The 26,323-nt window shown below is 36.0% G+C and overlaps 1 protein-coding gene across 5 annotated transcripts in view; it reads left to right on the top strand.

Annotated features, from left to right (window-relative positions):
• Positions 1-26,323, top strand: part of LRBA (LPS responsive beige-like anchor protein) — a 368,276-nt gene that overhangs the window by 124,317 nt on the left and 217,636 nt on the right. For all 5 annotated transcript variants that reach the window (XM_072928718.1, XM_072928719.1, XM_030270329.4 and 2 more), the window contains 2 exons: positions 4,515-4,623; positions 25,793-25,959. In XM_072928718.1, the coding sequence (XP_072784819.1) occupies positions 4,515-4,623; positions 25,793-25,959 (276 nt within the window). The remainder of the gene's footprint in view (positions 1-4,514; positions 4,624-25,792; positions 25,960-26,323) is intronic.

Below are 26,323 nucleotides of genomic sequence, written 5' to 3'. Positions count from 1 at the left end.
TAAGACTTCTCTGTTGTGGATCACCTGGAACTTACTGTCTCTCCCTGCAGTACTTTGTGATAGAAAGATTGGTGCCTAAATGTTGTCAGTGCCACCTAAGAAGCTTTTTCCATACATTGACTAAAACTGATAATTGTTAGACACCAGTAATTCTATTTGTCAACCTCTTACTTGCTTTTGCTTTGCATGTAATTTTCTGTTTATTTTTTTGCCTCATATACCTCTTAATTTTTGCTTGTTCTAAGGAGAAGCTGGACTTTTTCACTTGTTCATCTAAGCATTCAGCAGCCAGAAATTGGAGGAAGACTTAGTTCTGTGTCTCATACTTTTCCAGCATAACAATGAATCAGTCTATCTCATATATTTGGCTGGAACTCCTTCTCTCAGTGGTTTAGCACTTCATTCCTGACCCAGCAAAATATGCAAGCATATATTTAACTTCCAGCATGGAATCCGTCCCCTTGCTTGTTTTTACTAGACTGCTCATTTTTTCAAAATTAAGCACGTGTTTTAAAACATTTCAGTCTGGAAAAAAAGTGCTTGGGAAGAAAAGTTTGTCTGAAATCTTGAATCTGGTGTGCACTGCTAACAGAAGAGTACCCACAGTATCCACAGTCTTTCCAGTCATAAATAATCATGTCTAACATCTACAAAATATGTCCATCCACACGCCATCCACATTCTCCTTGTATTAAGATCAGGAAAATAATAATTCAATAGCATGTCATAAATAAGAACAAATGAGAAGAGACTCTATGAGGAAAGTGGAGTGTAAATCAGCACTTTCAACACCATTTTGGTGTTTAATAATACTGAAAAAATCAGCAGATATATGAGGTAATATAAGGCAAGCATGATCTGTGGACCTTGATACAGGGATTATGAAGCATCAGCAAGAAGGAAATTATTAGACTTGAGATTATCTTTAAATTTGGGTGTGCATACTTTGAAAAAGTCAAAAAATTCAATTTGTCTATGTACTCAAAGAGAGGAAAAGCTGTCATTTTTCTGTAAAAAAAGTATTTAATGTGTTTTAGATTAAACTTTTATTTAACAAAAAAAGAACTAATATAATCTATCTGATGAAAAATAAGCAGGATAAAAGCACACAAATGGTTAGGGAATTTTTGTTTGTGTGGTTTTTTTGGGTTTTTTTGGGTTTTTTTTTTTTTTTTTGGTCTTTGTTTTAATAGACAGTAATTGTCTTACTATAAAACTACTTTATGGGAGAATAAGGTATAAAATATCTTTTTGGTCTGACACAGAGCAGCTGTGGATGACCTATCCCTGGAAGTGTTCAAGGCCAGGCTGGATGGGGTTCTGAGCAACATGGTCTAGTGGAAGGTGGCATGGCATGGGGTTGGAGATGACCCTTACGGTCCCTTCTAACTGAAACCAATTTATGATTCTATAAACTTCAAGCCTTAAAAAAAAAAAAAAAAAAAAAAAAAAAAGGCATTTTTCTGGAAGCTCTCCTGTAGTGCAAACAGGAGTTACAGACTTGGTGGAGTAAATGAAATTGTTTTCAGGAAGACATTCATGATCAGTTTGTGTGGACGGCCAGAGCAGGAACCAGCAAGGACCATCATGATCCTTTAAATCCATGAAGTACCACTTACTGTCTTAGTGAAGAGAATCAGATGTTTCTAGACTTTTTTTTTTCTTAAGAAGAAAGCCTTTGTTTCTCAAAGTTACCTGATCTAGGTAATTAGGTTTATAGGCTCTCCCACATGTACAAAATGTGTTGTGTGTAGTTTGGAGTTGAGCTAATTCTTCAGCAAGAGTCAGAATTCTGTCCTTGCCTTAGCAGTGCTCTGATCACCTGGGAGCAGTTTTATTGACAGCAGTGAACTACAATTAACAAATTTCTGTTCAACACTTTGTTTCCCTTAGATGGATAACTAGCAACTGCCATGGTTCCAAAAATTTGTCTTTAGAAGGTGATTAAAACTTCATTTTAAACATATAAGCAGGAGGTGTGTTCATTTATACAGGTGCTGTGAGCTCATATTTGCCTTTGATTTTTAATGATAGCTTATATCGTGCCATAATTACATTTATGTAAGGATATACATATTTATTTTGCAAAGTTCCATATTTAAGTGGTAAATTAAAAATAGAAATCTGAGTGGTATGCTATGTATATGGACACTGTTTTCATAAAGGAACTCCACACCGCCCAAGATGACAATGCAACTTGAATTGTTTGTTATAAGAAAGCTAATTCAAGCATATTCAGTGTTTGGAAAAGGTTGAACTGAAAAGAAAGATTAAAATTTAATATTCTTGAATATAAAAAAAAGAGAAAAAAAGAAAAAGAAAAAAAGAAAAATGTCTTAGTTTCATCTACCTGGCCTACTTCTGTGCAGAGTATCATAGAGAAAGTGAGGAAAGTGTTTGGGATTAGTATACAGAGAGTTGGAGGTGACAGAAGAAACAACTGATCCATAGGCGACAAAGCTCTTCTGGAACTTGAAGTGTATTTGTTTTCACTGCGTACATTTCTGGTCTGTTTGGACAACATTGTTCCTGTGTGAGAGAATGTAGTTCTTTGCTTTGTTTGGAACGCATCCGTCCTTTCTGGACATGCATAGCAGATGCTGGGCTGCTTACTAACCAGTTATCTACCATGTTTGCTAGATAAAAAGGAAAACCATGTTGTAAAGACAGTTATTATATAAGGTGATTTCATAAACAGATGAAAGAAAAGTGGGACTCAGAGTGTATAATTAGTGTTGGACTAAAAGTAGACCTTTTAGAGGACAGCTGGTACTTTTGAAAGTCTGATCAAACTAGCAGAAGATACTGGTATTGACAAACTCAGGGAAAATAATGGAATACTCTCCAACTGTGTTACATGCAACTTGTAATACATGATATCATAGTACGTGAGCATTTGGGATCCCCTTAATTTTTTGAACAGTCCTTAGTTCAATAAAAAAGAATTTATTTAAATTCTTATGTGTGCTACTGGAGATCATGGAGAGAGTCAAATGCTTGGAATCTGCCCAGACTATGCCATTGCTTATACAGTTCCTTGTTGCTGGTTTGTCACTAATGCATACAGATAAATTGGCAGAATTGTGTGTTTGTTGCTCAACAGCTACATCTATTCTAACAGGGAGTAAAAATAGGAAAAACAAAAAGGAATTGTTATGTGGTTTCAAACTAGTGGCTTTTGTACAAGCCTCCCCAAACAGAAGGTAAAGTCACATCTCAAACAGTGAATTATGCATATTTCTTATTTCAAGACTTCATCCATGGGGAGAGACTAATCCACCAACTTTGCTGGTTTCTGAGCTCCTGGCCTCATGTGGCTGCTGTGGTGCAGTTTTCTGGAATGAGAGGGGCAGTGAACAAAGAGACTCAGGTGTTGTTCTGCCTTGCGGGCATGTGACCTGCAAGTCTTCTGCAAGTATGGAATTCTGAAAGCATAGGAAAAGAGACAGCAAAGCACTCTTTCAAACATACAGTAAGAGACAGGTGGATCCTTGTTTCAGATAAATAAGTTATTGGGGTGAAAATTAATACTGGATGCATTAGAAGACATCCTGCATAATAAATCCTGTGGTTGTAAAGAAGGCCTTTCAATACACTCTGAACTTGTTGAAATGTACTTTAGTTTACATGTGCAAGGAAAGCAAATGATTTTACATTCTACTACTCTTTTTTCTACAACTAGAAACCTTACAAACAAAAAAAGATTTAATAACAGATATTTTAAAGAATTAATCAGTAGAGCATGTCATGGATTTATCCGGTGATAAATCCACAGAGTGATCCTGTGGAAATATGCACCTTCTAAAATGGTGTGACTTGTGTATAGCCAGTTTCAACTTTATGAATCCCAATGTAACTAATTAAAAAGGAAATGTTTTTAGTAACAATATGTGAACTCAGAGAATAATTGGGTTGTAATTCAATCTGTCAGCTCTGCTGCCATTCATAAACTCAGGGTTTATGAAGGCCTCAGAAATCTCGGTTTGAATTACAGCTTTATTCTGTACATAACCTGTAACAATGTATATCTTAGCATTTCATTTGTGAGACTGAGAATGTTTTATAATCCTGAAAATATTACTTAAATGTATACTTACTGTAAAATTTAAATCTTGCATTTGGAGGAAAAACTGTATTGCATTGCATTTTTTTAAATTTAGATTTTACATCAGTTATGTTAGAACCTTAACTGTGGATGTTTATATGCAAAAACTGCTTACTATATAGGGTGGTGGATGTGAAAGATTTTTTTTTTTATATGTCTCTATTTCAGGTGAAACAAATGACTGTCTGGAGTGTTTACATTTTGTTTAATATTTACTTTGGTTTACTGTAGAAATACTATTTTATTAGTTGCCAGAGAATTACCCTCCAACCTTATTTATACTGTTTTCTTAGCACAATAAAGTCAGTCATAAGAGCCCAACATATTTGTATGTATATACTGTATTTCCAGATTTTTATTTCTGGACTTCATTCTCTTAAAGCAGTTCCTAAATCTTCTCTGTCCTCAGGCTGCTGAGTCAAACCATGAAGGAGCATCTGGTACGAGTGGCTAATGAAGCAGAATTTATCCTGAGCAGACAGAGGGCAGAGGATATTAATCGCCATGCTGAATTTGAGGTAAGAAAGGAAATCTTCTTTAAAAAAAGCAAAACACAAAAGCTGTGTTTAAGGATTCCAGGCTGTGATATGGGCTTTGCAGACTTCAGGAGATTCCACTCTGAAAGGTGCTTTGCAGTCATAGGGTGATTTGATAAGTTTGCTGCTTTGATGGAAAAACAGGCTGAGCAGAGCAGCTCAGAACTTGTTGAAATATGCATGCCATAGATTGTAGGAGAAAGAATTTTATCATACCAATGCTGCTCTTTTCCATTTAGCAAATATCACTGTATGTGTTAAAGCTGGTTAGCATCACAGTCAAGATACAGGTCTGAGAAAAACCACTTTGCTAAAGGTAAGTGGTAACAGGCTGTGAAGTGCAAAATGAGAAATTACTTTCTTTTATCGTTTTGTATCATCTGCTATTTAGCTAATCCCTCTCTAAGCCCATTCTCCCTATGTTTTACATGCCTCAGTGTGGTTTAGTTATGTTTTCATATTTTCACCCCACTTAAGGAAATCTAAAGTGAAATATTACTTAAAAAATGCAAGCCTGTTTTCTGAGTCACTTTGGTCATACCTCAAATTTAGGGTATTGGTTACATTACATATCAGCTTTCCCTGTGCTTTAATTACTGGGCAAATGAAAATGAAGCTAAATCTCTCTCAATTCACCAATATTCTACTTAAAGAGTACTTTATCTTTCTTCTGACATGTTATATTACTTGTGGTTTTGTTTTTAAAATGAAACATTAAGATTTTGAAGGCACATTTGTGCTTAACGCATTTCTAAACTGTTTTCCTCTTAAATCTTTAGTTGAAAAAATACTTTCCAAAGATGAAAGCATATTTGTCTTAGACAGTGCTTATGTTCTAAATGTCATCTGTGTTGGCCCTGGGATTCAAGCTGTGCATTGTCTAATAACATATCTGCACTTCATCTAGAGCTAGTTACCCCCTCCTGCAAACAGAGATGTTGGAAGGTATCTACAGTACTGTTCTGCAATGGTGAAATAGCAGGCATGTTTCATTTATTACATCAAGGGTTTGGCAACAGTCCTGTGGAGATGAAAAGTGCATCCTTTTGCTCCGTTGCTTGATAATCATTGGACTGGGACATGCTTGACATCTTTTGCTTTGGATTTATGCAGAAGCTCCATGCACGACATGGTGTTATTGATTAGATGAGCAGCCCACTTTTTCCCTTCAGATGCAAACTATTTGCAAAGAGGGAGGTGTGTTTGTAGGAAATGTGAGAGAAATGAAGGATTCTGTTGTATAAATACAGGCTCTCTGTGAATACATTTGTTCAGTGACAGCTGCACTCTTAGCCCTAGTTCAGCCTCAAGATACCTTTTATGGTGTCTGGAAGAAATTTAAACAGAGCATCAATTTACATTTTTAATATAGGTCTCGTTCTGCAGTGATAAGTCTCTAGGATGAGAGTTGGCTGATGTTTTAGGTTGATGCTGGTTTGAATCTGTCTTGCCTCTGTGGTGTTGGTTAAAGAGGTTTTACTCACCAGGTGGAACTTAGGTGGAAAATGGTGTACTCAAATATCAGCAGTCTGTTTATCCAGTTTAGTTTTGTTTGGGTGTTGGAAAGACTTTGATCCAGCATGACTTCCACAGGTATAGAAACTAAGGATATACAACTGTTGGATTCTACCAAATGTGTAAAGAACCTGGTGTCTGTGGCAGACTTCAGTCAGTGTTGTGTTCCTTTGTGGAAAGAGGAACCATTAGTCATAGTCATCTGAGTCGGTAGGTACCGTGTTAACAATCAGAAGTTCTCATGTTCCATCCATGTCTTAAGATGTGATAGGTGAAGAAAGTGAGCAGAGGAGTGATCATATAAGATTTAGCTCAGGAAAATTACGTATATGAAAATGTGGGTTTGATAAAATTTAAAAGTGTTTTGTGCATCTGATAATTACTAGTTGCAGGGGTTTTTTTTAAGGGAAAAAACCCCTGCAACCAGTTAGGATGGGCATGTTTCATTCAGATCAGAAGAAAACACTCCCTCTGTGTGCTATGGAGAAAGGAGATGAGACGGTTGAGGAGGGATAAAGGCCCTCAGATAAGAAATAGTGAAGGAACTCCTACTCGGGGGTTTTTTTTTGTGGTTTTTTTTTTTTTTGGCGCATTTTTTAATTTATTTTTTTTAAATTCAGACTTGCAAGTCTGGTGTTTCATATTGTGTATGAAATAATGCATGTTAACACTGGGTCAGCAAAAATCCAACCCCCAGTTTTCTTTTTAAAGAACTTAATAATGTTTACTGCTACCTGACTGTAATTCTCCATTTCTAAAAGTCATGATGAAGGTGAACCTTGCAATATCTGAGTCAGATTTTGAAGAGGTTTGCCCTATGTTGCAAGGACAGTTTAAAAGTAAAAGGCAAACTGTCTTTTACTTTTTAAAACTGAAGTCTGGTATTTGGAACAGGAGGCAGGAGAAAGCAATGGGAAATTCAGGCAAGCTTCATAGTGAAGCTCTCTAGTTACGTATAATTATATATATTCAGTTATAAATGGGGTAAGGATGGTCATTGTAAGAGGAAGGAAAAGCCTAGGAAAATAGGTAATACAGGAAAGGCACTGCTGTGCTGAAAACTGCATCTTAGAAATGTGATGCAAGAAATGATTTGGTAGGTGATAGTTTAAAAGTTGCATGGGATGCCACTCCTGTTTGGTTCTTAATTCATTACAAGTACGGGAGAGATGTTTTCCTTCCAGAAGTGGTTTGAGAAACGTCCACCTATCAATTTTTTCCCATCCAAGAGGGACAGAGAAGCAACAGCAAATGCAGCATGTGTGAACTTTGCTGTGTAAGCTGTGGTTGGGCTTTTCTCTGTCTCTTTGTGGTGGGGCCATGCATTGGTAAGAACATGGAGAGGAACCCTTTCCATACAGTGGCATGACCAAAAGCATGGGAAGAGTCTCCAAAGCAAGGATAGTTTTGGGGTTTGTTTTCTTTTTTGTTTTTGGGCTTGTTGTTCTGGTTTGTGCTGTAACTTTGGATATGCAGTAAACCTTGAGTGCTGCAGGGAGATAGATTTAAACTGAAAGGAATAGAAAAAAAAGACCATTTTCTATTCTACTTGAACCTTCTCATGGCAATTTTCGTTCTTTCAGAAACTTAGAGTGTCTTTTCACTCGTTACTGTATAAGGAGTAGTTCTATGTGTGCATCTAGACAATACAGGGAGGTAACCAGGAAACCTGAGGCAAAGTCATTTTACAGTAATTGAGCCTCAAAGAAGCCTGGTGATGGAATATTCTACTCATTTCTGTAATGAGGTAGCAACGAAACACACATTTTTTGCAGTGAATGTGTGAATGTGAACATTTCTAACATATGCCTTACATTTCTACATATACCTTAAATTTTCTTCATTGTCCCTGGGATTTATAAGTTGTATGCATCTTAGGTATTTTTCAAAATCTCACCCTCAGTATTTGGCAGAGTTGAAAATCTTGAAGAGGAACCCCTTAAATCCTGAAGAGGAACCCCTTAATGGCAGTTTCATGCTGCCATCCAGATTGTTTTCTAGAGATGACCTTGAAAAATATGGTGATTCTCACTGTGGCTTAGATTATCTGTGCAGACTGCTGTGGAGTCAGGCCTATGGGAATAATTTGATTTGGTGTGAGGGGGAGGGAATTTTCTACTCTAATTGACTTTATTTTATAATTTATGACAGGAGTGCCCATTGCCTTGGCTATACCTCCTGTCTTATATAAATCTCTTGGTGTACTTCTGGGTGAATGTACATATTTATAGAATTCTAAATAAGTAAACCTGCAAGGTTTTTAGGCACGAACTGTTCAGTGTTTCATCTTTCCAGTGAAGCTTTAGTTTGCTCTTGGATGGCACTACTGGATTTAGGCAAAAATCTGGGGTACCAAGTCTCAATGTTTGTGTTTGTTTTGTCTTGTTTTTGGTATTTTGAGGTTTTCTTTTTTTTTTTTTTTTTTTCCCCATGGAAGAGTCACATGAAAACTTAGGAAATATGGGGAAAATGTGCAATATAAAGCTATTAATAATGTTGTACGTTATGGTATGTGTAGAAGAACAGTGGAGAGTGCCACACAATAATTTTCAGAAAACTTTCTATAATGGCTGGACAAGGATTCTTTATTCTGAGGAAAACAAACCCCATGGTACTTTTCAGTAAAATGTTACTGTTACTCTAATTGGCAGAATAACCTGCCTCCTCAAAGTGTCATTTTTGAAAAATTGTGTGGTGTCATCCCACTGAATTTTAGTCTTTTTTTTTTTTCGAATTCTTGTCATCTATAGAAATAGAAAGTGTTGGCATTCTTGTTATTGGCTGTTTCTGTTGATTAACTGAGAATTTCACATGACTTTCCCTTTGCATTTGTTATAAATCATGCTAGGCAGCTAACTTCTCTGCATGATTTCTCTTCCATAATTAAATCTAGCGTTTCCAGCTGCTGTAAAATTTGTTGCCCTTTTGTGTTCAGTTATGTTTTTTCATGCAGAAGACTTGGACTTCCTCACAGTTTTAATTCTTATTCAGTGTCAATTTACAGGCTGTGGTAATAAACAGAATGTTTTACTTCATGGCTCCTGCTGGGAAACGGATCTTATAACTGGTTTTGCCTTGACAGAGGTGAGATGCAAGGCAAGGCAAGCATTCCAATATTGACTTGAATGGAGCTGTTTGCTTTTTGTTTCCTTGGCAGTATTCCAGATATTTTCCCCTTTGGTGCAGTAAGCATTAAATATTGGAATATGTTATTTGTATCAGAGGAGGTGACTAAAAATTACTGCAAGTCAATTCTGGCAGAATACCCATAAGTCAAAGGGAATGTTTGAGAGCCCTTGAAAGAATTATGGAAAGGTATTTGAGGGTTTTGTAGTTTCTGTATGTGATTGTTGCTTCTATATGTAATAAGAAATTCCTGTGGGAAAGAAAGTTTTAATCCTTGACTGGGTCCATATTCTCTACAGTTTACCAGTGGTTTTAACAAAAGCTGCTTTGTTATAGAACCTGTGCATCAAAAAATCCTTCTGTGGCACTTGGAACATGCTTTTATATTCAATATTTTTCAGCACACTTAATAATAATGTCCTTATTTATTAAGACAAAAGATTTTGTAGTGATTTCAGTGGGAATTCTCTCTTTTAGAGTGAGTCAGCAGTGATGGTTCTCCACAGAACACATGGAGATGAAGGATCATGAAAGCTGTAGGAATGCACCCAAAACTTGTTATCATTAAGACTGAAAAAATGTAATGGGGCAACACGAAGGAAGTTAGATGTTCCCTCATGGAAAAATAAGGCTTTACACATATTGTTATGAACGGGCTTGACATTCTCAAATTTAAGTTTTAAATTAATGCTGCCCTTTGCATTGGGATGTTTAGGTGTTACAGCACCATCTGTCCGTTGGTAGTAGGAAGAAAAAAAGTGTCTTTTTTTTTCAAACATATTTTTGAGGTATTATAAACGCTTCACAAAGTGCTGAGCATAGGAGAATATTTTTTTTCCCATGAGAGGATTAACCAATTTTGTTTTGCTGCAAAAGTCTGCAAGTCACAAACTAGGAGACTAAATTTCTATTATTCCCGAGGTGGCAACTTTTGGGATTATCTCATGTGGAATGAAGGAGACTAAGTGTAATTTGAAAAATAAATATCATGGAAGGTTGTGCACAGTGTTTTACAATGTTTGAGATTTCAACTTGTTCTGCCCTTTCTCTCTTCTTTTACATATTTAACACATCTACTTATTTTTCTCTTCCTGTGAATGATAAGCTTCCTTTTTAAAATGGCTTATCCCCTCTCGTAAGTACTGTTACAGATTATTATATTCACTAGAAATTACCCAAAAGCTTAAATAATCTACTCTCCATAGGTCTTTGAACTTTTCTTTTGCTCTGGGAATACATCTGAACTCCTTATAAGATGTTCCTATCTGCTCTACCTCATCCTGCATTTCTTTAAATATCTTTTTGGCATTCAGACTTGATGAGCTGGATCTTTCTTGTCTATGTCTCAAGTGGCTTGTTGAAAGAAATCTAATGAAGCCTGTCTCCCTTTACAAAGGCAATGATAGTTCTTGCCAGTATGTTTATCCTTTGCTTGTTTTTTGCTTTAAACACTGCTCCAAGTTTGCCCTTTAGAAATTTCAGACTTAGCCATGTTGCTCCCTGCAGACCTCCAGAGTCCATTTGGCATATTTCCTGTGGCTCTGAGGCAGTTTGAACAAGAACAATGCAGCTGATAGCTGTGCTCATCCCTGAGTTATTCTGGATCACCTGAGTGGACACCGCCTGGTCCCAGCAGTTATTCTCATCCTAGTTTTCTTTTATAACATCTCTGTTCTGGGGTGGTCATATGTTCCAGGAGTGCTTTTTACCCCTTGATCTTCCATTAGCTCTACAGAGACACCTTAATGGGCTTCCTCCTCTTGAATTTTTTGAAAAATAATTTAACACTGCTTTTTATGGCTTTATGCAATCCATCTCTTTTGACCTGCTTCATTCTGTTTTTAAAGCTATCATGAAATAGTTAATATGTTTTTCTGTTTGCTTTCTTTGGGGAGAATTACTGAAGAATGCCATTTTCTTTCTACAGTTTAACCATTCCAGCTTTTTGTTTGTTTGTTTTTAAAAAAGCCGTCTTTTGGATAGAATGTTTCCTTTTAATCCCTAATATTGTATCTTTTTATACTGATTTTGTGTTGTCTATTAAAACATTTTCCATGCTTTTCTGCATCTTCTTATATTTATAATATGAAATTTAAGCTAACCAGGTTAGAAATTTCTTGCTCCAAATGAGATGTTCCCATCAGAAATGTTGTTTTTCTCACCTATTAATTAAAAATAAATCTATATTGTTTACCGTATTTATTATTAATGTACTGACATTTATGGTTGCTGATGCCAGGTAATGATTCTTGAATAATCCAGACTGAAGTAATACAATGTAAATAGAATGCAATTTTCTAGCATTAACTAAGCAAATGTCCTGTTTGTGCTTGATTGGGTATTTTATTCTAAAATTTCTGGCCAGTGATAACTTGAATTGCTTCTGTAGCATTTTAAGAACGGTGTTAGGAATTGTTCAGCTTTGAAGGAAAAGCACTGGTGACAGTACACATCTCTCCTATGTGTTTTATTGTAACTCAGTTTGATCTAAATGAGAAAGACATTACATTAAAATAATTCTGATATTGGAGCTGACAAGGTCACAGAAGATCTTCAAGGTCTATATACCTGAAGATCTTTTTTCTCAGTATTTCAACTGGTAGGTTGGACTTAAATACTCATTTGTAAATTTGACCTTATTTTTATTTTCATTTAGGATTATTTCTTTTCTTTTCTTATCTTTGGGATTCACTGTCAAGCCTACTACCCTATGTCAAAGTCTGCATTCTCAAGGAAGAGCTTATTGAAAGGGAAAATGCAATTTGAAGTGATTCTTGGGTTGTAAAATGCCTTTTCCTTGGTGGTGAGTCAGGTTGGATGAGGAGACATCGATCACAACCAGTATTTCCTAGAGCACCTTCTGTTCATTACACTGTTGTAATTAATAGAATAAAGCTGTTGCTGATAATGGCTGATGACTACACTCAATGCTTACAGTTGGGAGGCTGACTCAAACAAATTTAGTGAAGGATTAATTCTAATAGCTGCCAAAATATGGCAAAAAGGAGCAAAGATAAAGATGAATGCACTGGACATATTTTTATATCTAAAAATAGATTATTTTCTGTGTTTTATTATCTAAGGTGAAGCTCCTGTGCTGTGTTATTATTACAATGACTTGGTCTTCCAAGCTTCCCCTCCAGTTCCTCACATCTCCTTTGTGACTAAATGGTTCTAAGTAGCTGAGTGTTAGCAAGGAACTCTCACAATTCATTTTTTACTCATTGTGCAGACTGTTTTTGTGTATATGTTGGAGAGTCTGAAACAAACTGACAGGAATTATACAGTTTAATATTGTTTGACCAGGCTCTTATCTCATATTTTCTCTCTTCTCCTTCTGGAATTAGCTCTACTGATTCTTGTCATATACCCTTTCTTTGGCTGCTTGTTCTTTAATTTTGCTTTTGGTCTAGATAAGTGATGATGCCTTCCTAAAATGTGACTTTTTAAATCAAAGTAGTTTGTTTATGTGCATACTGATGTTTTAAGAGCTTTGATGAAAAAGAAGAAATTAGAGTATTCTTCTGTTGTTATTTCCTGATTTCACATTTCTAAAACTGCTTTGTTTTTCTGTTAAAACAGACCAGGGAATTGAAGAGTTTTTACTAGCACTAACTTTCATATGAAATGTTTTCAACTAGTCTTTATAGTTCCAGAATTAGTGGAAACGTTTATATCTTCAAGATTCTTCCATTAAGGCACAGGGAAGCAAATTATTGAAAAGATAGAAATAAATTTGTTTGCTTTCTGTCAGAGTTCATATCTACAGCTAACCTTGATAGAAGACCAGAATGATTTAGACAAGTTTGCTTTGGAGATTCATAACATATGCTTGCTGGACAGAATTGAGTTATCTCTGCTCTGGAGAGTAAGTTATTGTAGCAGGAGCTGACAGAGATGAAGATAACTGAGGGAAATTCAATTACCTTTTAGTGTTTTCCTTCTAATAGGATTCTTAATGTGAAAAAGATCCTTAGATGATGCGTCTGTGTTGCTTTGTAAGATCTGCTTTGATACCTGCATCCAGAATAAAGTGAACTCTTCTTTTCAGGCCTTCATTAAGGATGAAATATGCATCTGATTGCTAAATGGGTGTTAGCTTTTGATTCAACATATTATCATTTGTAGTCCAAATGTATTTGACAGTCTTTTGGCAGTAGTCTTGAATATTCTAAATACATTTTTTTTTCAAAAGTATTGTTTTTAGGTCAAAAGGCTGTTTATAACAGCAACTGAAGAAAGAAGTCACAAAATTGTAAAATAATTCCCTGTACTCTAGTGCTGTCTCTGCGTGGTTTTTTCTCTCATTTTATTTTTCCTGGCAAAAGCACTGAAGTTACAAACACTATTTATGACTGACCTGAGTTCAGGCTGTTGGGTTAAAGCCCATCCACTTGACAATAGCTGGATTTCATGTAAAAGCTTTTCAGTTCTGAAGGTACTGGGATAGACTGGTGCATACAGGTATTAGGATGTTGTTATTTGTGTTACTTATAAAATATGTTTTATAGTGTCTGGTGGTTGAAATGCAAATTTAGAAGTGACTTTATGAAGGCAGCCCACTCTGCAGCTGTATGTACAAGAACAAAGCATGTACAAGTTTGTGTACCTGCAGGACTCACTCATTTACTGACCCACTAGACTGCTGCCTGGAGCTGAATGTAAAAAGAGCTTGTTTTTTAAAGTCTGGACCTTAGTAGGGTCGCAAAGTGTGCTTTTTATCTGCATTATTTACCCAAGCATGTGCACACTGATATTTCTATATAGGAAAGGAAGAACAAGTGTCTTCACGTTAGATTGATTTGCAACCCCAAACCAGGTTTGGATGTGCCTAAAAGACGTAGCATACCTGACCCTGTAGAGTAATGAATTGAAATTCTGGTACATATTTTGAGTAGCTACCTGTCTTGACCTATGGCTTCTTGGTTAATTCAGCTGTGGCTACCCTCATAATGTTCTTGTTTGGACTAAAATCATAGTAGGAATTGTCTCATTTTGTAGTTAATGCGGTCTCCTGATTGAGGCATGACAAAGTTGATACCTGCAGGTTTATTTTTTGATGTTCATGAAGGTGACTTATGAAAATCAGCTTTGGGACAACATACTGAGATGCTTAGAAAATGTTTGAAGGTGTTTGTCAGTAGTGCCTGAAAGCATTTAGAGTCAAGGTTTTGACCGTTACTTGTATTTCTTCCATAGAGTATTTTTCATCTTTTAGTATATTAATGAGGAGAAAATGGTACAAAATATTGTATTTAGTGTAATAATTTACTTTCTTGTTCCATTGAAAGCTTCAGCCTTTCACTGAAAATTCTCCATTATGAATGCAAAATATTGTGATGTGCAGAAATAAACACCTTCATGAGTGCTGGTTGAAAAGAGATAGTAATTGCTTAAATAAAGATTTTACCACTAAATTGATAAAATTATCTGTAGTTTGTAGTAGATGGGGATCTGTGGGATCCAGGGAGGTGAAAATCATAGAGAACCGTCAAGCCACATACATCCAGGGGTGATACTCCTAATTTTTTCCAAAGGTAGCCATTTATTTCTGAGTAGATCTATGCAGCTTTCCAGGAAAGGGAACAAGACTGCACTAATCAGAATTCTTAACTGGAATTGAAAGGTCCTTTCACATTGCCTCTTCTACCTCACTGCTTTGCAGTCCAGGTTTGTATCTTAACTTCCCTGTATTTAAAGTGGGAATCACTATAACAGAGCTAAAAACTATTTTCCTTCCTGCTTCATGTTATTCTTTTATCGAAGTGTTTACAGAATGAGTCTATCCACTGATTTTTCTCTTTGACCTAAATGGGAAAAAGCTGAGCCAATTCCTTTGAGATGGTCTCAGGCCATGAAAAGGAAGATGTGTCAGGCAGTTAAGTTGTTCTTCTGGTGATTATTTTGTCAGGGAAGCTTCCAAGTGACTTAGAAACCTCTGGATTTCACTGTTAATCTGGAGTCCAACTGGAAGTGGCAGAGTCAATCCTTAGAAAGATTTACCAATCAGAAAACCAAACTGTCCTCACTATTCTTTCACACGAGATTTTCCTGTTACTTTTCCCACCACTCCCCCTTCCCACCTGTTTCCTGGTCACATTTCTAAATCCCCGTTATTAATCCACTACTTAGAAAATGTATCTTCAAAGATTTCTGGCCATCTTAAAAGAAAAGATTCTGATAGCTCTTGGATGTAGGGCTTGGAAGGTGATGATAGTGACTATGATGAGCCGTGCAAGTGCTTTGGTCATCAATCCATTTTTTTTCTCTTTTGTATCCTAGTGCAAAATACTGGATACTGGTTGGTTTTTTTTTTTTTTTTGTGGGTTTTTTTTTTTTGTTTGTTTGTTTGGGATTTTTTTGTAAAAAATTTAGAGCAACTAATTCTAAGTAGTAATGCCAAGAATATGACCTAATGGTTTTTGAGATGTTTGTGCTCCTTCAAGCCTTTTCCCTGCTTTTCCTTGCAGAAACTTGAGACTTAGGTTTTAGAAATCTATCCTGAATTGTCTGTTGTCCTTAGAGCAGTTTGAGATTCCATCTTTTGTGGTTGATGCCAATACTTGACAGATAAAGCAAGCAAAATTCTCAGTTACTGGGTGGGTTGCTGTATTATAGTGAATGTGTGGAACTTGTGAAACAAATGTTGTCATAACTTGGGACCAGAGGCCAGGGTTGGCCCTGTCCTCTCTCCATTGCCCCCAGCAGGACTGGGCCATCCTCACCTGTGCTGGCTCTATGCTGGCCTTTGGTCCCAAGGGAACAAGAAAAAAAAAAAAAAAAGAAATCAGATATTCTGACTTCTAAAATATTGTTGATTATTTTTTCCTGTGCTGCCCATTAGAAACCCCAAATATCTCATTTCTAAGCAGTTGTTGAGAGCCCTGTAGCCAGCATTACTCATCTTGGCACTGGCTCAATGCTGTTTTGCAAGGCAATTTCGTATGGTCGGCATGAGAGGAGGGAGGAATGTTTCCTGGGTTATTTTTGAATCACAGTTGTTTGAGACTGTTCAGAAATTTGGAATATTAGAAGTAGTTTATTTACTGGAGTGTAACTGAAGCTGTTAAAGTATGTGAGAGATGTTGTTACGTGGCTCTTTGGTGTGTCCAATAACTGTCGCTTACATGTGTTTTATATAATGTTTTATGTAATTTCAGTAGTTTCTTCTGGTTTTGTGCATGCTTGGTGGAAGCTGCTGGTTCTGATCAGTCACTGTACTTTATTTCAAAACCTATAATTTTAATGAGTGAAGTGTAATTCACACCAAAACTCAGATTTGTGTTCAAAAAAATCCACAAATTTTGTGTTGCTTTTTTTATCCTGCATGGCTGTTGTTCTCTAAACATAACAAGCTCCAACTATTGAACCTATTATTTTACACTGAATTAAAGTCAATTAGCAAAGCCTAGTTAAGCAGAATTTGTGCAGTTGGAATGTGTAATCTGTTTTGTGGTCTTACACCAACATCGATGTGTTCAGCGGTTGGTAGAAAATGCTGATAACTGTATTGAAGGCTACTATGAAATCACCCTCATACCATTTTAAAAAAACAGACCCAAAACAGACAGAAAGAAAAACCTTGTATGCTGAACTTAAACAGAGCCAAAATCAAAACTCAACAAGAACATCATAACCTTGAAATTGATATATATCACAAGTTCTGAAAAGTAGTGTTGAAATGAGAAATATAGATAAAATTTAGGAAGTCGCTCTTACCTGTTCTTATGTAAAGGTAAAAAAATTGTTTAGGGAGTATTATATATTTTTTTATTTAAAATTGACGACATAAAGGATTATGCCAGTAGAAACGGCTTGATGCTACATAGTTCTTCATTTCTCTGAAGGGAGCATCTGTGGTAGTTGTAATATTGTCTCTTGCATTGTTGCAGTCTTTTCATTTACACCAAGAGAGCAAGAAAAAAAATAAATTTTAGAGCAATATTCTCAGTCTGTTTTCCATTTTCTCAGTATAAGGATCTAGAGTTGTAGGAATGAGTGTTTTTCACTGAAGACTGCTGCAAAAAAACCCAGAGGCTGTTGTCTTCTTATGCTTTCAGTAATGGGAATATTTAAAATGCTGTCTTTTTATGGATAGTAAAATCACCCAGTTATAAAATAAATTAAATTATCCTGCTCACAACAATTTTTAGAACCAAATATCAACCTTTCAAGGGTGGTAGAAATTTTTCTGAATAAAAAAAATGTTAATTAAAGTGCTTCATATACATCTCATGTGTCTCTAAAATTAAAAATCATGTTACCCTAATGCATGAGGATCAATCATAACGGAAAAGGTTTCATGCTCTAGGTGGAATGCAACACAAAACATTGCATATTGGAAAAAAGGAGAGGGGAAAAGAAAATTAAAACAATTTCCTGTTTATAGTTTGATGCCATAGGAACTCTGATAGGAGGCTTTAAAGTAAGGCAGAGGTTAAGCCAAAACTGGGATTATGACTCTTAACATGTTTCCAGAGTATGTGACTAGGAATGATTTTAAAGAATGACTGGTATAAAAGACCATATAGACCATATTTTAAAATACTTCTCTATGCTTCTGTTGGCGTTGGTTTTTTTTTTTTGTTTGTTTGTTTGTTTGGTTTTTTTTTTTTTTTTTGGTGGGTTTTTGTTTGTTTGGTTTGGTTTTTGCCTTTGCCGTTTCATCATCTTGATCAAAATATCTTGTTTTTAAAATACTTGGTCCTGGAAAGAATAAGCCTCTCAAGAATGTTATTTTACGAAGAGGTAAAGAGCAATTTTGGAGTGTAAGTTAGAAACTTGAAAATTGGCAGCATTGAACATGATATTCTTGAATAGACTTGAGAATAAAATTCCATGTAATCCTCCTTTTTTCACAGATTCTGTCTAGTAATTTGACATTTTTCTGACCAAAAAGACCCCAACAAACCAAAACCCACCCATAATACTTTTCTTTAGTAATGAATTAAAATGTTTCTGCAGGTGAAGATGGCTTAAGAGTAGTAACTAAAGGGCTTTTTTCCATGTGTGGGAAGGAAACACTTTGACAGCAAATCTGTGTTTGTCCTATTTAGCAGTGGTGCTCAAGGATACGTGCCAGGCAGGGTGATCATTCTCCACTGTGAGAGTCTGCAAAGGTCCTCAACTGTCTGACATCAAGACCACTAAATTACCTCTTGGAGCAACCATGGTAGAAACTGGTGAAGGACAGACAAGTTACCTTTTGGGCAATGAATTTGTGTTTGTAAGGACAATTACATGTTTTTATATTTTTTTTTTTTTCCCCCACTAAGTGTCATAAGGGACATCTTTAGGAACCCAGTCAGGTCAGAAAATGATGTGGTAGCCAAAGAACTGATGTTTATTAAAGATGTGCTTGTCACTGGCATGCAACCCATCATGGCAAGAAAGGAGATTATTATGCCTCAATGCTTGTTATCTCAAATGAATGTGATCTCTCTGTTCTTTGTTCACTAATTGATAGATTTTGATACATTCTCAACTTCCTGGATTAAAATCAGAGTTGTGTTCTGAATCTAAGACACTAAACAGGGAAAGCTGAAAAGTGTTTGAGGGGAGCTATGTATAAAATAGAACCAGAAACACAGACCCCAAGCTACAGGGATATCTCAAGGGGCTAATCTTTCTGCCTTTTGCAAAGCTGAAACTTTACATAAGCTTGGAAACTGTTTATGAAGAGGTTTTTGGCTGGAAATGAATTTTCTTTGCGTGTGTTTTGCAAATTTATAGGGAAATTTAGTAAGTGTTATGTAGCAGGAATATCAATCAATAAATAAGAAAATCAACAGAGGCATGTTGATAATTTTTGCTTAGAATTCTACATACAGAATGAATGTGACTTCTTAATGAATCTTGTACAGAAATACACATTCCTCCAACGTAAGTGTTGAGACAATTAACATAAGTCAGGTGTTAAATGCTGATATACCTAAGTATTTATAGCTGTCTCTTTGATAGCTATAGAAGTTAAAGCGTTTTAAGTCGTGCAAATGCCTTTCACTTTTTTTGATAGCCAGAGACTGAAGCCACATTTATAGTGACATTATTTGGAACTTGATTACAAATTGCTCCGTACCACTTATGAGAGGAACTAGTGGTAAAAGGTATTTTGTAATAGGGTTTCAAATTATCCTTTGGTTTATCTGCTTGTCTGAATCATTCTCGTTACATTTCTCCACTTATTGAGAATGTCCATTTCTTCTATGTTTTAAGGTGTTATTGTTTCCTCACTTACAGAAATGTATCTTTTGCCACTAGGATGAAAAATTATTCAGGATTAATTGGATACAAAACTTGTGAAAAATTGCTTTTTATGTGGTACCTTTAAGGGCTTCTTAACTAGTAAGTTGTGTTGTTCAAACATCCTCTCTGGTGTGTGTTACCTCCTCTTAGAGCCTTCATTTCAGGTTTAACTGTGCCATCTGAACTGCAAGTGACTTTCAATCTGTTCAGGTGTCACTCCTGTGCCAAGCCTTGGTGCTGTTAGTTGTAAAAGAACTGTGCTGGCAGCGGGGTGTCTGGAAATCTGAATTCTGGGGAAAGTAGTCATTTGGCTGCTGGCACCAAAACTGTTGAACTGCTTTGTTCCCACCTTCAAGGCAATCCTTACTGTGCCTCAGTAGAATGAGGCAGTTGCAGTGGTGGTGGTCACAGTAAGGGAAGGAATGAGGACATTCCAGAGCTTTGTATTTGGCCCACTCCAGTACTTACGTTTTCAGCTGATTAAAAGGCATTTTACCCCCTTTTTAAAAATTAAGTTGCATAGAAAGAACAATATGAAAATATAGCAAGTATCCAGTACCTGTGAAATAACCAGTGTGACCTTAATTTGGCCCTCACTAAGAATGTGTAGTGAATCCTTAGATTATGTAAGTATATGCCATTTTTTGGACAGAGTGGATGTTCCTTATAAAATAAGGGAGTGTGTCAGTTTCAGAAGTTGTTTGTGGATTTGATATGCCTGTTGCACTGGACTAGTTCTTCAGTGAATATAGCACTAATCTCTGTGGTGGTGTTGAAGCCATTGAATGTGACAAGGGTGATATAGTTTGCTTGGGGAATGGCTGAAGAAATCATCCCTGGCTCCTTTGCTTATAATCAAACCTGAGAGCACAGAGCCACCTGTGCAGGAATGCTAATCTTTACTGTTTCTAGAGGATAGGGAATGGTACTTGAATTCTTTCTAGCTTGAAAAATGCCTTGTACTTAAAAGATGTGAACCCAAAAAATGTTAAATTTATTGCCTAAATATGTTGCTTTTAGGCTCTTGGACTATTTTAAACTAGAGCAGCATGAAGGGACTACTGACTAACTGGATTTGTAAAAGAGGAGGGGGAGAAACTTCCTATCCTAGTGTGTGATTTGAATGCAAAATGTTTGTACATAACTACAGTAAAAACAGGTCCTTGGATTTGAAAATAACATTCCTCCTTGCATATTGTTTATGCCAGTGGTTAGCAGTAATGCTTAGAGAGTTAGAATATTGGAATAGCATAGCAAATACCAGTTTCTAGCAAAAAGGAATAGATATTATTGTTTGTGCAAAGCTTTGTCTTTGATTCTGATCTGAGAGTGCTATTGTTGCACAAATAATATCAATTAGATAAGCATCAAAGAAAAAGTCTAAAAAAGGGTCTGTGGCGCTAGTGGGCACTGCAGAGGAAATCTGATTTTTTTTTGTCTCTGCTCTTCATTATTTCTTTAGTCTGACAGCTGCTTTTTTTTCCAGTTGAACTCACATTAGTTTGTCTCATTTACCTACTGTACTAAATTGGGTTCACTTGAAATACACAATCTGCATAAAAGGGCTGTTGCTAATGTGTATTTGGGTTTACTAAGTCTTAATTCTGTGAGACTTGAAGGTAAAAAATAAAGCTGTTGACTCAGCACTGATTAAAGCCAGATGTCTCTTGAGATCCTTGCATTTCTCTCTAATCACAAGCCCAAATTGATTGCGTTTGATTTTTTTTTTCTGGTCATTACCATAGTTTTCCCAGTCTGTGTTGGGTGTGATCTAAGTCAACTGCATGCTTTTTTCCTCCTCTTGTTAGTTTAAATGCCCATTTTTTTTTTCCCTCAGGAATGTCTGGCTATAAACCTACATTTTTTTTCATTCTCCCCCTGCCCCATTTATATTACAAACAGTTGATTTAGATGCAGATTCTTTTTAATGTTGAAATCAGATAGAAGGCTGGAAAAGTGGATAAATGAGGTTTGGAAAACCATGGATTTAAGAGATGAGAAGCCATTGCATTGTGTTCAGTCCATTAAAACAAGAAGAAATAGAAGAGATACTTTAATAAGTGTTCCGCTGGTGTTAACCTTGATGGCTATTATCGGGGGGATGATGCTATATCTATTTCATTGGCTTAAGCTTTTTTCATGCTGAGAGAAATCAATACTTGGAGTCGTTGGATGACAGAGGCATCACTTCAGAATTGACAGTGGCTGTCAGATGTTGTCATTGGTTGACTTTTGTTCGCTGTTGAGGTTTTAAGCTTTCATTTTTCTAAGTCTTATTCAGGAGTCTTTGTAAGATTTCCCTGGGTAGCATTTTTAGTCCAGACTTTAAACCTCAGATCAGAGGTCAAGTGCAAGGATCTGTGAAAGCAGAGGACTGAGGAGCTCCTTCATTTATAAAATGTCCTTGTTTGCAGGGAATTGGCATTAGTGGCATGACTCTGTGTTATCTTCTGGGTGACTCACTCTTTTCCTCCTAAGTGGCACCCTCTGAGACAGGCTGTTCACAAAGACAGTAGCTTTTAGCTAAATTAGACAAAGGAACTGGCATATCTAAAAGTGTTCAGTGATCTCAGAGTTGAAGAATAAAAGTACAAAGGTGCAACATTTCTTTTAAAAACCATACATTATTAGACTTTTGAATCTCCTGTAGAAAGCATTGCATTGTAATTTTGGGGCTGCAGAGGTGCATCCCCAAAATTACAATGCAGATGGTACTGTGCAGAAAAAATCTTTTACTTGACATGTTTGTAAAGATCAAAGATAAAATAGTTCTAAAAACTAGGTTAATCCTGCTCTTCACTGAGATACAGACAGGCGGGATAGACTAAATCACCCTGTCAGTATTTCTGGAATATTTCCTGCATACAGAACATACTGTATTTTCATATCTATAAGTTGCCTTTTGGATGACCTTGTGGCCCTTCAGAATTCCAGTTCCTTAAAATGAATCTTTAGATAACCTGTGTGTTCAAATTGCCTGCAGTCTTGTCAGGGCAGACAATGGGAGAGAGGAAAAACCCTGTTCTGCGATAATGGCAAAGCAAAGGATTTTGTTCTGTCCTGGATGAAGGGCTGGAAAACAAGGGTCTTGCCTCAATTCCATGCTTAACACACTTCCCCTTTGTAAAACTTTCAGCAATCACTGAATTTAAGACTTTTTGGAGGTAACCTGTGAGGTGTATATACAAAAATGCATTTATTTTTCTACATTCAACACTTTGTTTCATCCTAAGTATGACTGGACTACTTTTGTGATTATGGTTTCATTGCTGCTTGCCCAAATAGATACCAAAAATCATGTAGGCCAAGGCAGCAATGGAAGGAAGGTTTGACAACTCTGTTTAACTGTATATTTTATTTGTAAAATGGTATTCTGGCATGACAAGGGTGCACATTGCAGGTGCCAGAGATGAAATACTAAAAAAGAAATAAAGCCATGAAAAGCTTTTTTGAGATTGTGCACAAACAGAAATCAAACTGGATTTCTATTTTGCATAAATGCAATGATTGGGATTTAGTGTGAAGTACTGACTGTGTACCACTCTATATCCTGGTGTTGCATCTTTGGAAGCGGTGCATCAGGTGAACCTGGCATCTGGAAAATGGAAAATGAAGAGAAATAGGGACTTTTGAGTGGTTTCAGAATAGTCTAGTGGCGATTGACTACTTTAGAATGGGTATTTTTGCGATTCTTTTAGTGGAACCAGTTTTCTTTCACTCTTGTATTCTAAGTATTTGGGAGAAGGAGGTGGAGAAATAACTTCTATTTTGCTGTATATTTGGCATTTATTTGGATTAGAAACTGAACCACTGAACAACTCGTGAAACGCCTGTATGATCAAAGAGAAAGTTATTCTTGCAGAACTTTCTTAGAGTTACTTACTATATATACATGTGACAGATATCTGGAAAAACTGTGGCTTCTTTCTGTTTTTGTTTGCAAAATATATATTGTAGAGAATTTGCAATGGCTAAGAGTTCTTCCTAAAGTGATGTTACAATTTTATGTGATTGCTGCCTGTGGGAGCATCTTAGTTTTGGTGTATAATTGCAAATTTCTATTCATATTAAGTGGTGAATTTCCTAAAAAGTGGAGTTCTATTTCCAGTTTATAACAGCCTGGTTGTATTTTGGTGGAAGTTGTCAGGACAATAAAATACAATTTTTTTTTCTTAGTTTGTCACACTTACATTTTGAAAATCCTTGTTGGTATTTAATGAAGAATGTGTTCAAAATCACATCATAAAGAGACTTTTAAAAGAGGTACAAGTTCACTATATCTTTTACAAAATATTCTAGTTTGATTTCCATTTTATCATGTTTTAAGGTCAAATGTGACTTTAATGTTCCATAAAGAGACAGAGATTGATAATGGGGAAAGAATAACCCTCTAATGTGATTTATATCTATGGATTTTATGTCAGATATGAAAAGTTGCTTTTCAAATTGTAAAGGAGGATCCATTAAAGAGCACTTTAAAACATTTTACTACTTAGCTTACCTTATTCACTTGTTTTTAGAATTCTGCCCTTTCAGGTAACTTAAAAATAACAGCTTGTGAAACATTTACGAAGTGCTAAAGCAAAATCGGAATCATCATGAGTGCAAAATAGTTCAATGTATTGGAAAAGACAGCTGTGTTCAGAAAGAGCTGGAAAAATCATATCCAGTGTTGGGTATGATGTAATCATCTTACATTTTTGTGAAGAGGGGTGGCAGAGTGCTTTATGTAGGAATACAAAGATAATTTTTATGTCTCATTGACTTGGAAAGTCAGCTGCTTATTCTTCAGTCCTCCTGGATGTCTGCTCATCAGGTGAGCATTGCTGTAAAGTGTGGGGAAATTCTAAGGAAATACCTAAATATATTAAAATTGCTAGAATGTTTATTTTAAATTTATTCATTTGTTAGTATGTTTTTGTTGTCTAATGTCTGTGAAAATCTACACAAGGCCAAATTTTATTTTGTAGTTTTTTTTCACATTCTTTCTGTCATTTTTTATGACATATATATTTGTATATACACATATATAAATAGCATTCATAACCTGCTGATTTTTTTATTTGCAGCAAGTTTCTAGGGCTTGGACGTATGTATAGATAAAGCGTTGCTACTGTTTTAAACATGAAAAGCACATGACATTGTACTGATAGCTAACCTCTAAGAAATAATAATGCTAGTGTCTGCATCAGCTGTGCTTCACAAAGAAAAAGCAATTTTTTTTGTTGTTAGGCAGACATTCATGTCCATTCCACTAACTAGATCATAGAATAATCCAATCATTGACAAAGGCCAAGATGCTTTGTCTGGCATATGTGATCTGTGGAATTGCCAGATGAAAACTGAACTTACAGACAGAGAGAGCTGAAGTGGGCAAAAGCCTTTATTGTTTCTACCAATACTTGAATTTCTTGTGGGTTTTCATGTACAGCAAAATGGGGTTTTGGTGACAGGTTGATAAAAATTTGATGCCCCTTTTTTGAGTTCTTTATTAACAGGCAAATTTTCAGAAGGTCAACAAAATCCCAAACTATAAGACAATGTTGTAACAAAGAATCTCTCGTAGTTTGGAGTTCAGTTTGCAGGCATGACTTACAGTTCTTCTTTGCTAGAATTTTTTTCTGAGCAGGTTGGCAAGCAGATGTTTGTACAACAGGTGTAATACTCCTGGGAAAGTTACTGACTTTCCAATGCTGACCTGCAAGTGTGCTCAACTTCAAGAAGACACCTTGTAAAGATCTATTTAGTCCTCAGATGCATTTTGTTTTCTATCTGAAAAAATGTGGATTTTTCTCCTTAACTTTCATGGGTATATATTTATATAAGCAACAGCAAGCAGTTGGTTCCCCAAATCAAATCAAGAGTCGTGGGAGTGGAGTGGTCAGCTAGCTGACATTAATTGTTCTGAAATTTACCATTGTTTTTATAAAGCTGTTTACTTTGTTATAGGCATAACAACTTTTATTTTATATGTTTTATTATGCAGTCTGACCATTCATGACCATTAATGTGTTGGCTATTGCTAAATTTTGAGTTTGTGTGTGATGTGGTTAAAGAATTCATGGCAAACCAATATCCACTGCTTGGCTCTCTGGATGGATTTCCTGTGGGCAGCTGCACAGGGCCTCAATTCTCAAACCTGGAAAATGGGGTTAATTCTTCTCTTGCGAGGTTTTGTATAAATAATTAATTATGAAGTGCTTCAAAGTTCCTTTGGATGGTGTAATTAAAATGCAGATTAATAAAGTGTTTATTTTCTTGCCAGTCACTGTGTGCCCAGTACTCTGCAGACAAACGGGAAGAAGAAAAAATGTGTCATCATTTGATCACGGCAGCCAAGTACCGAGACCAGGTGACTGCAACACAGCTAATACAGAAAATTATCAACATCCTGACAGACAAGCATGGAGCCTGGGGAAGCTCTGCAGCAAAGTAAGGCATTTTTGGGGTGCTCTAAAATATTTTTGTGCAGCAATGCTCTGGTGATTTGACATATGGTCAGAGGTGAGCATGGTTTTTTTAAGCAAAGTAATAGAAAAAGGGGAAAACTAATATGTCAGTTTTTAGTATGGGGGAATATCAGAGAACTGGTTTTGTTAGAGGAATGAAAAGCAGGATGAGTTTCTTGTGACTTTCAACTTCGAATTAAAAGTGTGACAGTACTTATTTTGAATGTTACAGCCCTATTGTTTATTTGAAAAATAGTTTGTAAAATTAAGTGCATTCTTACTACTAGCTTTCTTCTTGGTGTATTATGTGATTCAAGATTGAACCACAGTTCAGTAACTTTTTTTTT

The sequence above is a fragment of the Taeniopygia guttata genome, chromosome 4 (genome assembly GCF_048771995.1).
Source record: "Taeniopygia guttata chromosome 4, bTaeGut7.mat, whole genome shotgun sequence".
Classification (NCBI taxonomy): domain Eukaryota; kingdom Metazoa; phylum Chordata; class Aves; order Passeriformes; family Estrildidae; genus Taeniopygia; species Taeniopygia guttata.
Note: the sequence above shows the minus strand (reverse complement) of the source record. Positions and strands in the feature narration are given on the sequence as shown.